The sequence below is a fragment of the Thrips palmi genome, unplaced genomic scaffold, assembly GCF_012932325.1.
Source record: "Thrips palmi isolate BJ-2018 unplaced genomic scaffold, TpBJ-2018v1 HiC_scaffold_4, whole genome shotgun sequence".
NCBI classification, from domain to species: Eukaryota; Metazoa; Arthropoda; class Insecta; order Thysanoptera; family Thripidae; genus Thrips; species Thrips palmi.
This window is the reverse complement of record NW_023144631.1, coordinates 91,997-104,113: the sequence shown is the minus strand read 5'-3', so window position 1 is coordinate 104,113 and position 12,117 is coordinate 91,997. Positions and strand designations below refer to the sequence as shown.

Here is a 12,117-nt window from a genome sequence, read left to right as displayed (position 1 = left end):
CCTATGAACAAAGACCGATGTCTTTTGGGTCGCTCGAACAAAGACCGATCTCCATTTCGGCCGTTTCTGCATTCGCCGCTTCTTTTTCTTGTTGTTCTCGCAACAGACATCCAACTCAAACAATAGTTTGAAGGTTTTGTTCCGAACATATTAGAGAATGATTATCTAAAACTCATTAGTGTGGAATCAAAACGTAGAGATTGTTCTGGGACTTCAAAATGAACGCGTTGAGAGGTTAGGAAATGGAGATCGGTCTTTGTTCGAGCGACCCAAAGGAAATCGGACTTTGTTCGAGCGACCCAAAGGACATCGGTCTTTGTTCATAGGGGCCATCGATTTTTTAATGCCTTTCCCATTCCCATACTCATAGGGCATTTACGGGAAGCATTGCACTTATGGTGCGATATCTCAGTGCATTGCACCAGACGTGCTTTATTTATATTCGTACCGTTTGACATCACTGCTGTACCACGGGCAGCAAGTCCTGGCGCTCGCGGTGCGGAGGGCGCCTTCCGCCCAATATGTGCCTGAGCGGTAGATAACCGCGCAGATCTGATAGTCTTTCAGCCAGTCGCGCAAGAAACGCGGGGGTTGACGGACCGAAGTAACCAGACTTTTGCGCTCCTTGGGTATGTCACTGGCTGAGTAGCGTCTACACACCATATGTCTATGAACAATTTTTGATACCAACTGGAAACAGTTCTTAGCATAAATTTGTTAAATTTGTTAACAAATCTGGTGACCAAATTGTGACTAGCTGATTATAATGTGGTCACCATGCCAAAGCCCATAATTCAAGGGGTGATCACTTGGCGTTCTGGTGGACACATTAGTACATGAGTGGCATGAGTACACCTCACAAAACTCAAAAAGTTTGTATTCGTTTTTAGGCTTTATTAAGCGCTTTAGACGATACACAACGCCAAGTCGTGCAAAAATAATTGCGAAGCTAGCTCTTTTTAAACTTGTGAGTACTCTGAGTACGGGCCAATTTGTACACATGAGTCCACTAGTTATTCACCCCTAGCCAGAATTGTTTCCAGTTAAAATGTTGACCCTAAAGAGATCCAAAGACATGGAGTGAAGGCCAGGTTTCAAGGGGCAACCCGGCAACTTTTCCGTTTGGCAAATTGATTCAGTCTTCCCAAAAGAAATTAAATTTGGACGCACACCCGCTACTTAGCTGGAATGAGCGAGCAGAAGTGCACGACGGTAAAAACGGAACCTGGTTTTCCCAGGAAGCCAACGGTGAAGGTATAGGCGATTTCCAGGAAGTTCCTGGGAAAACCAGGAACCGTTTTTAGCGTGATGAGCGCACAAAATTTGTCAAAAATCACAGAATATTCGTCAAAAACACGAATCTTGAACAGTCGTGTAAATGTGACAAGATGATCCAGGAAGCGGAAGAGGGGGAGGGATCCATACAGACCATTTTCCAGGAGAAAGATGATTAAAAAAGCGTAGTAAAAAACACATTACAACTGTTTGGTCATTTCGTAGAGGGGTTCTTCGACTTACCAATTTCTCTTTAATTGGAAAACTGGTCCATCTCAGCAATTTTGGTGCTAAACGACGTGGAATGTAGAGACAAAACAATTAGGACTATAGTCTGAGGTGTAAAAGTAAAAGGAGGTTAGGTTGAGTTGGTTCTTTTTACGCTAGAATCATTGACACGTAATTGGGTAAATAGTTTAAGTTAAGCTTCACCCTTTTCAATCGAGATTTTCTCGAAAGCTGCCGCTGCCAGATCAATAAAGCAGAATAATTTTGTGAGAATATTACAGTAGAAAACTACTTTGGAGATAAGTCAAATTACTCCCTAATTCCGCTTGCTGGATCAATCATTTGGCAGTTAAATTTAGTCTAACAAACGTGTCGCCTCTCTTATTTCCAGGATGGTGCGAGACTGCCGTCTCGCCATGGGCCCACTCGCAGTATTCCTTGCACTGGTGGCCGTGGCCAGTGCCACCACCACTCAACAGCCCGACGACCCGGCTTACGAGTTGACCTTTCCCGAAGACTTCCTCTTCAGCAGCGCCACGGCATCTTACCAAATCGAGGGCGCCTGGAATATAAGTGGTACGGCATTCATCTAAGTTGACGCAAGCTTTTCAAACACAGACACACATTAAAAATCCCGCAAAGAACGCTCTGCGTAATACAAAGAAAACGGCGGCTCCGCATCGCAGCCTACAAATGAGATTATTTCTAAACAATTTTGTTTAAAATAACAAAGGAAAAATCCGTTGCAAGCTGCTTAGAATTTCTTCGTAGGCTACAAAGGATTTTTCCCTCGTAATACAAACAAAACCGTTTGTGTTACGAACGATTTACTTCGCAGGCTGCGAAGCCGCCGTCTTCTTTGTAGCTACAAAATACGTTCTTTGTAGAAGTTGATATCTACAGAACAAGATTTTCTCACGCTTGATACCTACCCTCTCTATTGGCTGCGAACATAATTACAGGCCAAGGATGAATGACGTTATGACGAAGTTAGTTGACGTTTCCGTTATAGTCCAGCGTTAGGTAGACCTAAAAACGCGACATTTCGCCATTACAGGCAAAGTATGACGTCTTCACGTACAAGAAAATTGTCTTGTCCCCCCTAAATGGATTTAATTTGGTCACACGAGGTGTGTGAAACCTTTATTTGGCGTTATGAAAGGCCCATTACAAGGACCTGACTAGCAACATTTATCTTTGACGTTTGTGTTGCTTGGTATCGAAATAGCTGCCTTATCACTCGGCCTGTGACCCGAACGATTAGGCAGATTAGGGTGACTGTTCGCAATGTGCATCACCGAGGCACAAGTCCCATTAATTGGCGTCGCTGTTAAAAAATGTTAAATTAAATACACCTCAACCATCTTTATATGGGCAAACTATCAAAAGTGGCCCAGCCGTCTCTAGCAAGAATAGCGCTTGGGCTGGATAAGCTGGCTCGATATTCACGCGTTCATGCACTTCTCGGGTTGCCTATCCACTTCACTTAAAAAATCTTGGTTGTCACTTGATGATAATTACAAGGCCAGTTTTCGTTATGAAAATATTATCAAACTAGTTGATGACATAGTGGTCACGCCGGTGCAATGAAAGTAATACGAATTAATACCACTGCTGAAAATGTGAAAATATCACCAAGTTGTGATGAAATTGTTATTAATCACAGGTGGTGAAAATGTCACCCACTATTTTGAGATAAAATAACATACTTATAGTACAGTATGGGCACTTCACACAGAACATGTCAGTCGATGAGGCAACAACCTGAAATGTATTAACTTTACACATTCTTCAAGGGGAAAGATTTTGCACGAGTCTGGAATATTTCGCAGGGCTAAATCCCCTAAATACTACGTAAGATTCAGACAGATGACGGGATTTTGTGATAATTTAACCGATTTCGGAGGGATTTCCTCACGGTTCCATCAGATTTCGCGCATATTTAGTCCACTCAAGTCCATAGAAGGATATGGCGCGTGGTTTTCACCCCGATCAGTTTTAGGAAATAGTATACACGGATGGCTTAGTGTTTAACTTAAGTTGCAACATTCACAACGCTCCATACCGTCAGACATCCTTAGAGTTTAATTTTTCGAAAGTTCATCTTGAAATTGTCAGCGCTAGGCAACACCCCATGAGTTTTGACTTCTTATCTGTCTATCCGTATCCACGTGGTTTAGTTGTTTTATGAAGCGCATCCTCTTGGACTGACTATTCGTCAAACAATCACGATTACCTTATATTGCTGCCCTTCAATCTTTACCATGTTCACTTTAAATGTCTACCCCGTCTACTTTCTGATCCGCTCCTAAATTTCTGACCTTTGTGTCACTACTATCGCACTCTTCTTGAGTATGGGTCTGGGTTTTCTTCGACCACCACCTGGTCTTGGCCTTCAAGTAGGAATCGTCAAGTGCCTGCCCGGTTAGCGCGACTCCTTGAAAAAAAGGGCGGTTTTGAAAAACAAGGAAAGGGAAAACTTCAAGGAATTCCTGGAATTGCCCCCTTCCAAGGGGGCTCCCTGTTTTTCCCGGCCCGTCCCTTGTTTTTGGCTCCAACAATTCCAAGGGCCCCCCTTGTTTTTGGGTGCACTTCCAAGGGGGCGCCTTGTTGGTCCTGCCGTTTCAAGGAACCCCCTTTTTTGACCGCAAAAATCGATTACGCGCGGCCACGTCATGAGGGCCCCGTGACGTCCCCCTGGGGGTTTACCATGACGACCCCCCTGTTTTTCCGTGCCCTTTGGGGTGCCCGGGTCCACATGGCCAAAGCCGAAAACCGTTTTCTTTACGTCCCCTACTTTTGGAGATACAGGACGTACCCCGAGGGCCCCCGTCCCAGGGGGAGGAGGGAAATGGTGTTTTTCGAGCCAAAGACTGGCCAGAGCCTACTTGGTGTCCGGGACTTTTGACTTTGGAATCGGTTAGGGGGGGGCCGGCCCACCCGAACCCAAAATTTTGGGCGTTCCGGCCAGCCGTTTGTCCCGGATGGGGTCAAACAGCTGGATTTTTGGGCTTATTTTGTATTGGATGTGTTTTCGCCATCCTGGCAAAAGCTGGGCCGGGAAATTGACCAAATTTGGTTTCGAGGTGGGCCGGACCCCCTAACCCCGATTCCAAGTAAAAAGCCCCGGACACCAAGTGGGCTCGTGGCCAGAGCTGTTTTGGGCCCTCGAAAAAATCACCACTTCCTCCTCCGCCTGGGGCGGCTCGGGGACGTCCTCGTATCTCCGAAAGTACTGGACGTAGAAGAAAAGGGTTTTCGGCGTTGACTGTAAACCCGCAGCCTAAACGGCACGGAGAAACATGGAGGTCGTCATGGTGAACCCCGGGGGGACGTCATGGGGGCCCTCAGACGTGGCCGACGACGAAACTCGAGCTTTTGCGGTCAAACAAGGGGGTTTCCCTTGAAACGGCAGAGCCCAACCAAGGCCCCCCCCTTTGGGAATGCACCCCAAAAACAAGGCGGCCCTTGGAATTTGTCGGGAGCCCAAGAAAAAGGGAGGGCCCTTTGGGAAAAACAAGGGCCTCCTTGGAAGGGGAGCATTTCCCAAAGGGAACTTCCTTGAAGTGTTCCATCTTTTCCTTTTTTTTCAAAAAACCCTCCTTGTTTTTCAAGGAGTCGCGCTAACCGTGTGTACTGGCCGGGTGTTCTGGGTCAAGTTCAAGTTCTGCCATGGCCTTCCATTCCGGATGGCGTCTTAGTGCCCATACCCCATCAATATTTCCCCTTCGGGTTTTTCTATTTGACTGACGCGGCCGCTATTTTAGCAACCTAATGAAAGACCCTGATCTGAAGCGGTCGGGCCAAAAACGTTGACAACGTGCTGTGCAGTCACGATTACTTTGAAATCGGCACGTGCTGTGCAGTCACGATTACTGTGAAATCGGCACGTGCTGTGACATCACTAACTGCTAGCATAAGCCTTGCCACTTGAAACTAGCGCTTTCGCGGCGTGTGATCGTTTGCTTATCAGTTTCCCACACTAAAAAGCCTACAAAGAATGACATGGTTTTTAGCTGGCCATGACGCGCGGGCTGTATTTACAACCACGGAGAATTCATCCACAGTTGAAAAAGATAAGGCTCTTCGATTTGATTGAATTGACGAGTTACCACACTACAAATCCAAAAGTCAGACATCTCGCCACTCCAGAGGGGAGAGATAAAAGTCTTGCCAAGTTTTTGGGATCTGAAAGTTCGCCAAAATTTTGGGCAGACAAAAAGTCTTACCCCAAAAAGGTCAGAAAAAAAGTCCCCCATTTTGTGGTGGGACTTTTGTGTCCGACTGTTTTGTGGCGAGACTTTCTTGTCTGACCAAATTTTGGCGAGACTTTAATGTCGCGCCATATTTTGGCGCGAAGTCTTTCCATCCAATTTGCAGTGATATTATGTGACAAGGAAATGTTAATTTAGCCTATCTCTATACTCCGCTTTATGAACTTTTGATGACTGTTCCCTTATTTTCGTTCCAGGAAAAGGCGAAAACATATGGGACCGCTTGTCGCACGAGCATCCTGAGTTGATTCTTGACGGCTCGAACGGGGACGTCGCATGCGACTCGTACCACAAGTACAAAGAGGACATCCGCATCGTGAAAGAGCTGGGGGTAGGTCAGCGGTTCCCAACCTTCTTCGGTTCGCGACCCCAAATTTGTAACAAAAAATTTCCGCGACCCCCAGGAAAAATTTCGCGACCCCACGCGACCCCTCCTTTAGCATGCCTTTGATACAAAGTGCGATAATCCACCTTAGTTTGGGAGCAGTATTGCCGCAAAGTTGATCAAAACGCTCAGAAATGTCTTTAAAAAATCGTGTTTTGGGCAGACTTTAAGCAGCCACTGCATCTGATCCGACAAGGTATTTCGTCCTCCCTCGACGGGCATTTGGTCTTTGGACCTTCCTTTAGCATGCCTTTGTTACGGAGTGTGATTATCGGCCTTAGTTTGGGAGCAGTTTTGCCACAAAGTTGATCAAAACGCTCAGAAATGTCTTTTAAAAATCGTGTTTTGGGCCGACTTTAAGCAGCCACTGCGTCTGATCCGACAAGGTATTTCGTCCTCCCTCGACGGGCATTTGGTCTTAGGACCTTCCTTTAGCATGCCTTTGTTACGGAGTGTGATTATCGGCCTTGAGCAGTATTGTCTCAAAGTTGATGAAAACAGTAAAAAATGCCTTTGCATGCCATTTTGATCCACTTTGAGACAATACTGCTCCCAAACTAAGGCCGATAATCGCACTCCGTCACAAAGGCATGCTAAAGGAAGGTCCAAAGACCAAATGCCCGCTGAGGAAGGACGAAATACCTTGTCGGATCAGACGCAGTTGCTGCTTAAAGTCGGCATAAAACACGAATTTTCAAAGGCATTTTCGACCGTTTTGAACAATTCTGCCAGCCGGGAAACAGCCGCGACCCCAGGCGACCCCAACCACCTCGCCGCGACCCCTCGAAATTTTTTCGCGACCTCATTTGGGGTCGCGACCCTAAGGTTGGAAACCGCTGGGGTAGGTCTTCGGTTCCGAATACAGACGGACTCACGACACTGGACCACTTCGATCCGCCAGTCGCCGATTTCAATTCGTAAACTTAAGGGTTCGGAAGAGCAACGTAGAACACTTGGAATGAGCAGCTTGGTTTGTGATCGTGGGCCGAAACGACAGGAAAATGATCCTTGGGTTTAAAACTGGTGTCAAATTCTTCACGGTAACAGTTTTTCCACCTCCCATGATCAGGAAAGATGAAAACGGCGTGGTATACACACCGACTTACAAGTATTTTGTGCATAGCTTTGCACGAAATTGAACAAACGTTTTGAAACGCAATAATTTGTGCGTAGCTAAGCAAGCATGAATGGGTGCATTGTTGCGCACGAATTAATGCACTTCACACGTATGCGCCAAATCGTGCAAATCACTGGTAGCCAACGAAAGTCACGTCATATTCGTTGCAGTGTGAATTTTGCCACGTTCGTTTGAATATGGTGCCACATTCGTTTAAACGTGACTCGGCCGTTTAAGTAGGGTGTCACATTCGTTTGAACGTGACTCAACATTCAAACGAATGTGACATCATATTCAAACGAACGTGACAAAATTCACATTTGAACGAATATGACGTCACATTCGTTGGCTACCAGTGAAGGTATGCCCGAAAAAACCACGCAGTGATAAGGGTGTCTTTTTTTCGGGTGCCATAGAATCCGAATTCTACTAAAATTGGCTGGGAATTTGACGAGGACGAAGAATGGCAATACCTCGGTTAATTTTTGCCCAGAGTACACGGCGGAACAATGTTCCTGGGGTTGTTCATCTTTAGCATTAAAGGGAATTCACATTAATGGCAAGATGTGCGACCGTTCTACAGCCGTATTTTTTTATCTGCGACCACAAACTGATATTGCAATCCTCCATTTATCACCATGGCTTTCAATTTCGTCAAACCGGTGATTGACACCTGGAGACAGTTCATTCGCTGTTGTTTTTTGGTGTGTGTGTTTTGTTTTTATTGCAGCAGGACGGTGAGATTGTAATTTATTTTGGCAATGTCTTTCGCTGATTCCAGACCAAGGTGTACCGGTTCTCGCTGTCTTGGTCTCGTATTCTACCGACGGGTGCCATTGACGTCGTGAACGAAGACGGCTTGCGCTACTACAATGCCATCATCGACGAGTGCATTGCCAACAAAATCGAACCAATGGTAAGTCTTTATGCAACACTCCCAATTTCCTACTCAGAAATGCCATGCGTGCAGTCATTACACTAAGCTAATTCTCAGTACTCTACGACGCAAATCTAACAAAATACAGAGAAATTTGCACGTAATATGAAGAAAGTGGACTTATTTTACCGAGAAACCGTTTCTACGTCAGCTGTGCTGTCATAATACTTAGCTTTTTTTGTTCGTATTACGAAGAAAAGGCTCAGTGGGATCTGGGGCCGCCTCCGTTGCGAGTTTTGATACTCTGCAAACTCAACAGTGTGCTCAGCACACTCTGTTCGGCGTGTACTCACAAGTACACTCTGACGAGAGTGTACTCAGATGAGTACACTCCAACGAGAGTGTGCTTAGATGAGTACACTCCAACGAGAGTGTGCTCAGATCTTTGAAATATATGCAAATATGCAGTTGAGTACACGCTCGTGGGAGTGTGCTCGTGAGCACACGCTGAAGAAAGTGTACTCGTCAGTACACGCTAAAGAGAGTGTGCTGAGTACACTGTTGAGTTTGCAGAGTAGATAAAGGTCAAAGAAACGATGAATACGGAAAATGGACAGAAGAATGTAGTGCGGGAAAAAAGCGTGGAATGACTGTTACTTGTTTCATGTGCACTCATGAAGTCTGGTACCTACGAAAAATATACTGTTGTACATAGTTTATGACACGGAAGTTCCGTAGTAGTTGGCACACTCTCATTCCAGGAACGTGACATCACGTTGAAACGAACGTGACAAAGTGTCACGTTCGTTTGAGCATTGTGTCACGTTCGTTTGAATGTGAACAAGCTGATTTTAGCCCAATTCACACCCAAACAAATGTGACACAATGCTCAAACGAACGTGACATTTTGTCACGTTCGTTTCAACGTGATGTCACGTTCCTGGAATGAGAGTGCAGTTACGCACGGTCCAGGCAATTTGTTGACAAGACCAGTTCCGTACCTTTCTGTCCTTTTTCTCCCAGCGAAAAGAGAGATGTAAAAACACTACAAACATGACGTTCTTGTTGTTTCAGATAAGTATTTTCCACTGGGATCTACCACAGCCTCTCCAGGATATGGGAGGCTTCCCCAACGAGGTCATTGCTGATTACTTTGTGGACTACGCAGACTTAGTTTTCGAAAAGTTCGGAGACAGGGTAAGTGGACGAAATGTCGTGGTGTTCGCTGAGGAAGTTCTTACTTTAAAATTGAGTGCCCTGTCGTCTCGCAGCATATCGAAGTCTTGCCGTAAAGCACCGTAAAAAATAAACTGGAAATAAACAAAGTAGCTGCTGGTGAAAATTTCATTGTCAAGAATTCCTTCAAAAATTTACGATAATCATTTGTAGAAACGAGGGTTTTGTGAAGTTACAAAGAATCTTCTTTACTTCATGATGATTAAAAGTATTTGCAAATTACTGCGAATCTGGGAAAAATTAGCAAATTTACAACGGTACCTAAACCACACTTTTGCCAGAGGTACCTTCGTTACGGAGACACTTTTGCACAGTGCGCGGCATGCGAAGGTTAAATCAAATCCAAGTTCACAGTGCAAGGTCCCTTCCTCAGGTCAAGTGGTGGGTGACAGTAAATGAACCCTGGAGCGTCTGCGCGGACGGATACGGCGCTGGAGGGAAGGCCCCTGGGATCAAGTCCGAGGGAAGGGCCGACTACCTGTGCGCGCACACCGTCCTCAAAGCCCATGCTCGCACGTACCATCTCTACAAGGACAAGTACTTCGCGACCCAACAAGGTACACAGACGACACTGCGTCGGTTACAAAAGTTGCTTGGTGGTGCTCTATTGTTTCCTGAACGCCTGGGAAAGGGATTTAACCAATTATATTGTGCGCCCAGTGCGTCCTAGGCTGCCGGCCGTGCTCCAATGCACTGTCAATGAAAAAGTCAAAATTCTGAACTGACAGGGAATCTTAGAATCAGGGTGACTGCCAGTTTTCAGAATTAAAACAGTCAAATTTTGTTAGTTAAACCTACAGGAAGTATTGCCGTATTTTGCGGTTTCTTTTTTCAAACGAAAGTAAACAGACTTCAATTTCGATGCAAATCAATTACTTGCAGCAGCCTGATGCTGGAATTCCGTGGAAGTTTAGAAGTCCTACTTTTTAATTTGCAATGTACTTGAGCACGCTTTAAGCTGAAGCCAACAGCCGCTTGTGCTAATTAGGCATAGTTGGGACCGAATGCGGGCAAAATCCCATTTCCCCGGTACGTTCTGAAAACTATATCAATTATTGTAAATGACCTCTTTTCGTCTTCAGGTAAACTGGGCATTGCGGCGAATTCAAACTTTTACTTCCCGAAGGATCCAAACAACCCAGACGATGTGGCGGCTGCAAAGCGATGGCTCGATTTTCAGGTTAACAATGTAGCCGTAACATTAAATATCCTGCATTGTGCTACGACTCCCGTGATCATATTTGAACCCTCGCCTACAGTTGGGTTGGTACACCCATCCGATATTCAGCGCCAACGGAGACTACCCTCCAGAATTGAAAACACGCGTCCGCGACGCGAGTATCAACAAACAAAAACTCCACAAGTCCAGACTCCCAGAGTTCACTGCTCAAGAAGTTGCGTACATAAAGGGTAAGTAAAGCGGAAATTATATTTCTGACAAGGCGTTGCCTTTTTTTATGAAGTCAAGTTTCCAAGGCCAATTTTGGTTGGACCACAGAGAGAGACAGAGAGAGAGAGAGAGAGAGGAGAGAGAGAGAGAGAGAGAGAGAGCTGGAGCGCATGCAAACTTGGGGTTCAGGCCGGCAACACTGAGAATGAAAGAGTTAAATGCAGGACTCCAATTTAGGGTGGGGTATTATTTATCACTTCAATTTGGCTCAGAGTTATTGTTATTCACTGGTAGCCAACGAATGTGGCGTCATATTCGTTCGAGAGTAAATTTTGTCACGTTCGTTTGAATGTTGATTCACGTTCACGAGTGTGACACCCTACTTAAACAGCCGAGTCACGCCCAAACCAATGTGACATCATATTCAAACGAACGGGACAAAACTCACACTGCAACGAATATGACGTCACATTCGTTGGCATCCAGTGTTGCTGAAATTTGGCTTCATCAAACTTTCATCAAACTTTGGGTCAAAGTAATATTCAGCTTTCCGTAACCCACCCACCCTTTTTGCTCCAATTCGGTACGAAACCGTCATCACGCAAACGTGGCTGATCGTATACCTCACTCAAAATATGGATTTATGAAAACTCTTAAGGGGGGACCCTGGTAAAACTTTCCAGTAGGCTTCAAAATAATCCCAGAAAGTTGAAACTTTGCTTAATTATTAGGTTCATTATGGTGAGTTCCCAAAACAAAATTCAATCCAAAATGTTGAACGGTCTCTGAGAAAAGTGGCTTTTTAGTGTTTTTTGGAGCGTTGGGGAAAAATCTTCCTGCGTCTTTCATTGGGACGGAAAGTCTTGAAAATTTTTTTGGGTTATCTTAAAGATGTATAGAAGAGATTTTAGTGACGGAATTTTCAAATTCAACTGCTGTCCTGAGATATGAGTTTTCAAATTTCAACATTAAAAAAAAAGTGATTTTTTTTCCTTTTTTTCAAACTTTTAGGTGTGTTTAAAAAAAAAGTAAGGCTGATATCAAGATTCCGTCACTAAAATTTGTCAACAAGTCATCAATGAATAGAGTCCATGCAAGACGACTCACGTAGGTGTCAACCAGGAACGCAGGAAGTCTTTCTACGACAAAATTTTTTGTCGACAGAGCAAAGCTGTGAAGTTGAGCGTAGAAGCCAACGACAACTGATCTCAATGTTATTTCCTTCCAAATGATAAAGAAAGTACCCACTTAGCCAAAAGGTGTTCAACCTGTTGAATTTGAAACCTTCTATGCACATTTTTGTCTATGAACTTTGAAAATACTATTTTTTGGAAT

At 44.9% G+C, this 12,117-nt stretch overlaps 1 protein-coding gene across 2 annotated transcripts in view; it reads left to right on the top strand.

Moving 5' to 3' along the window:
• LOC117650032 (myrosinase 1-like) overlaps positions 1 to 12,117 on the top strand; it is a 44,882-nt gene that overhangs the window by 26,988 nt on the left and 5,777 nt on the right. The window contains exons 1-8 of one of the 2 annotated variants that reach the window (XM_034393288.1): positions 502 to 629; positions 1,895 to 2,079; positions 5,975 to 6,108; positions 8,061 to 8,195; positions 9,231 to 9,353; positions 9,766 to 9,949; positions 10,475 to 10,572; positions 10,652 to 10,802. In XM_034393288.1, coding sequence (XP_034249179.1) covers positions 1,896 to 2,079; positions 5,975 to 6,108; positions 8,061 to 8,195; positions 9,231 to 9,353; positions 9,766 to 9,949; positions 10,475 to 10,572; positions 10,652 to 10,802 — 1,009 coding nt within the window. In that variant the 5' untranslated portion in view covers positions 502 to 629; position 1,895. Of the gene's footprint in view, positions 1 to 501; positions 630 to 1,894; positions 2,080 to 5,974; positions 6,109 to 8,060; positions 8,196 to 9,230; positions 9,354 to 9,765; positions 9,950 to 10,474; positions 10,573 to 10,651; positions 10,803 to 12,117 lie in introns of those variants that run through there. The other variant, XM_034393289.1, reaches the window with a different exon arrangement.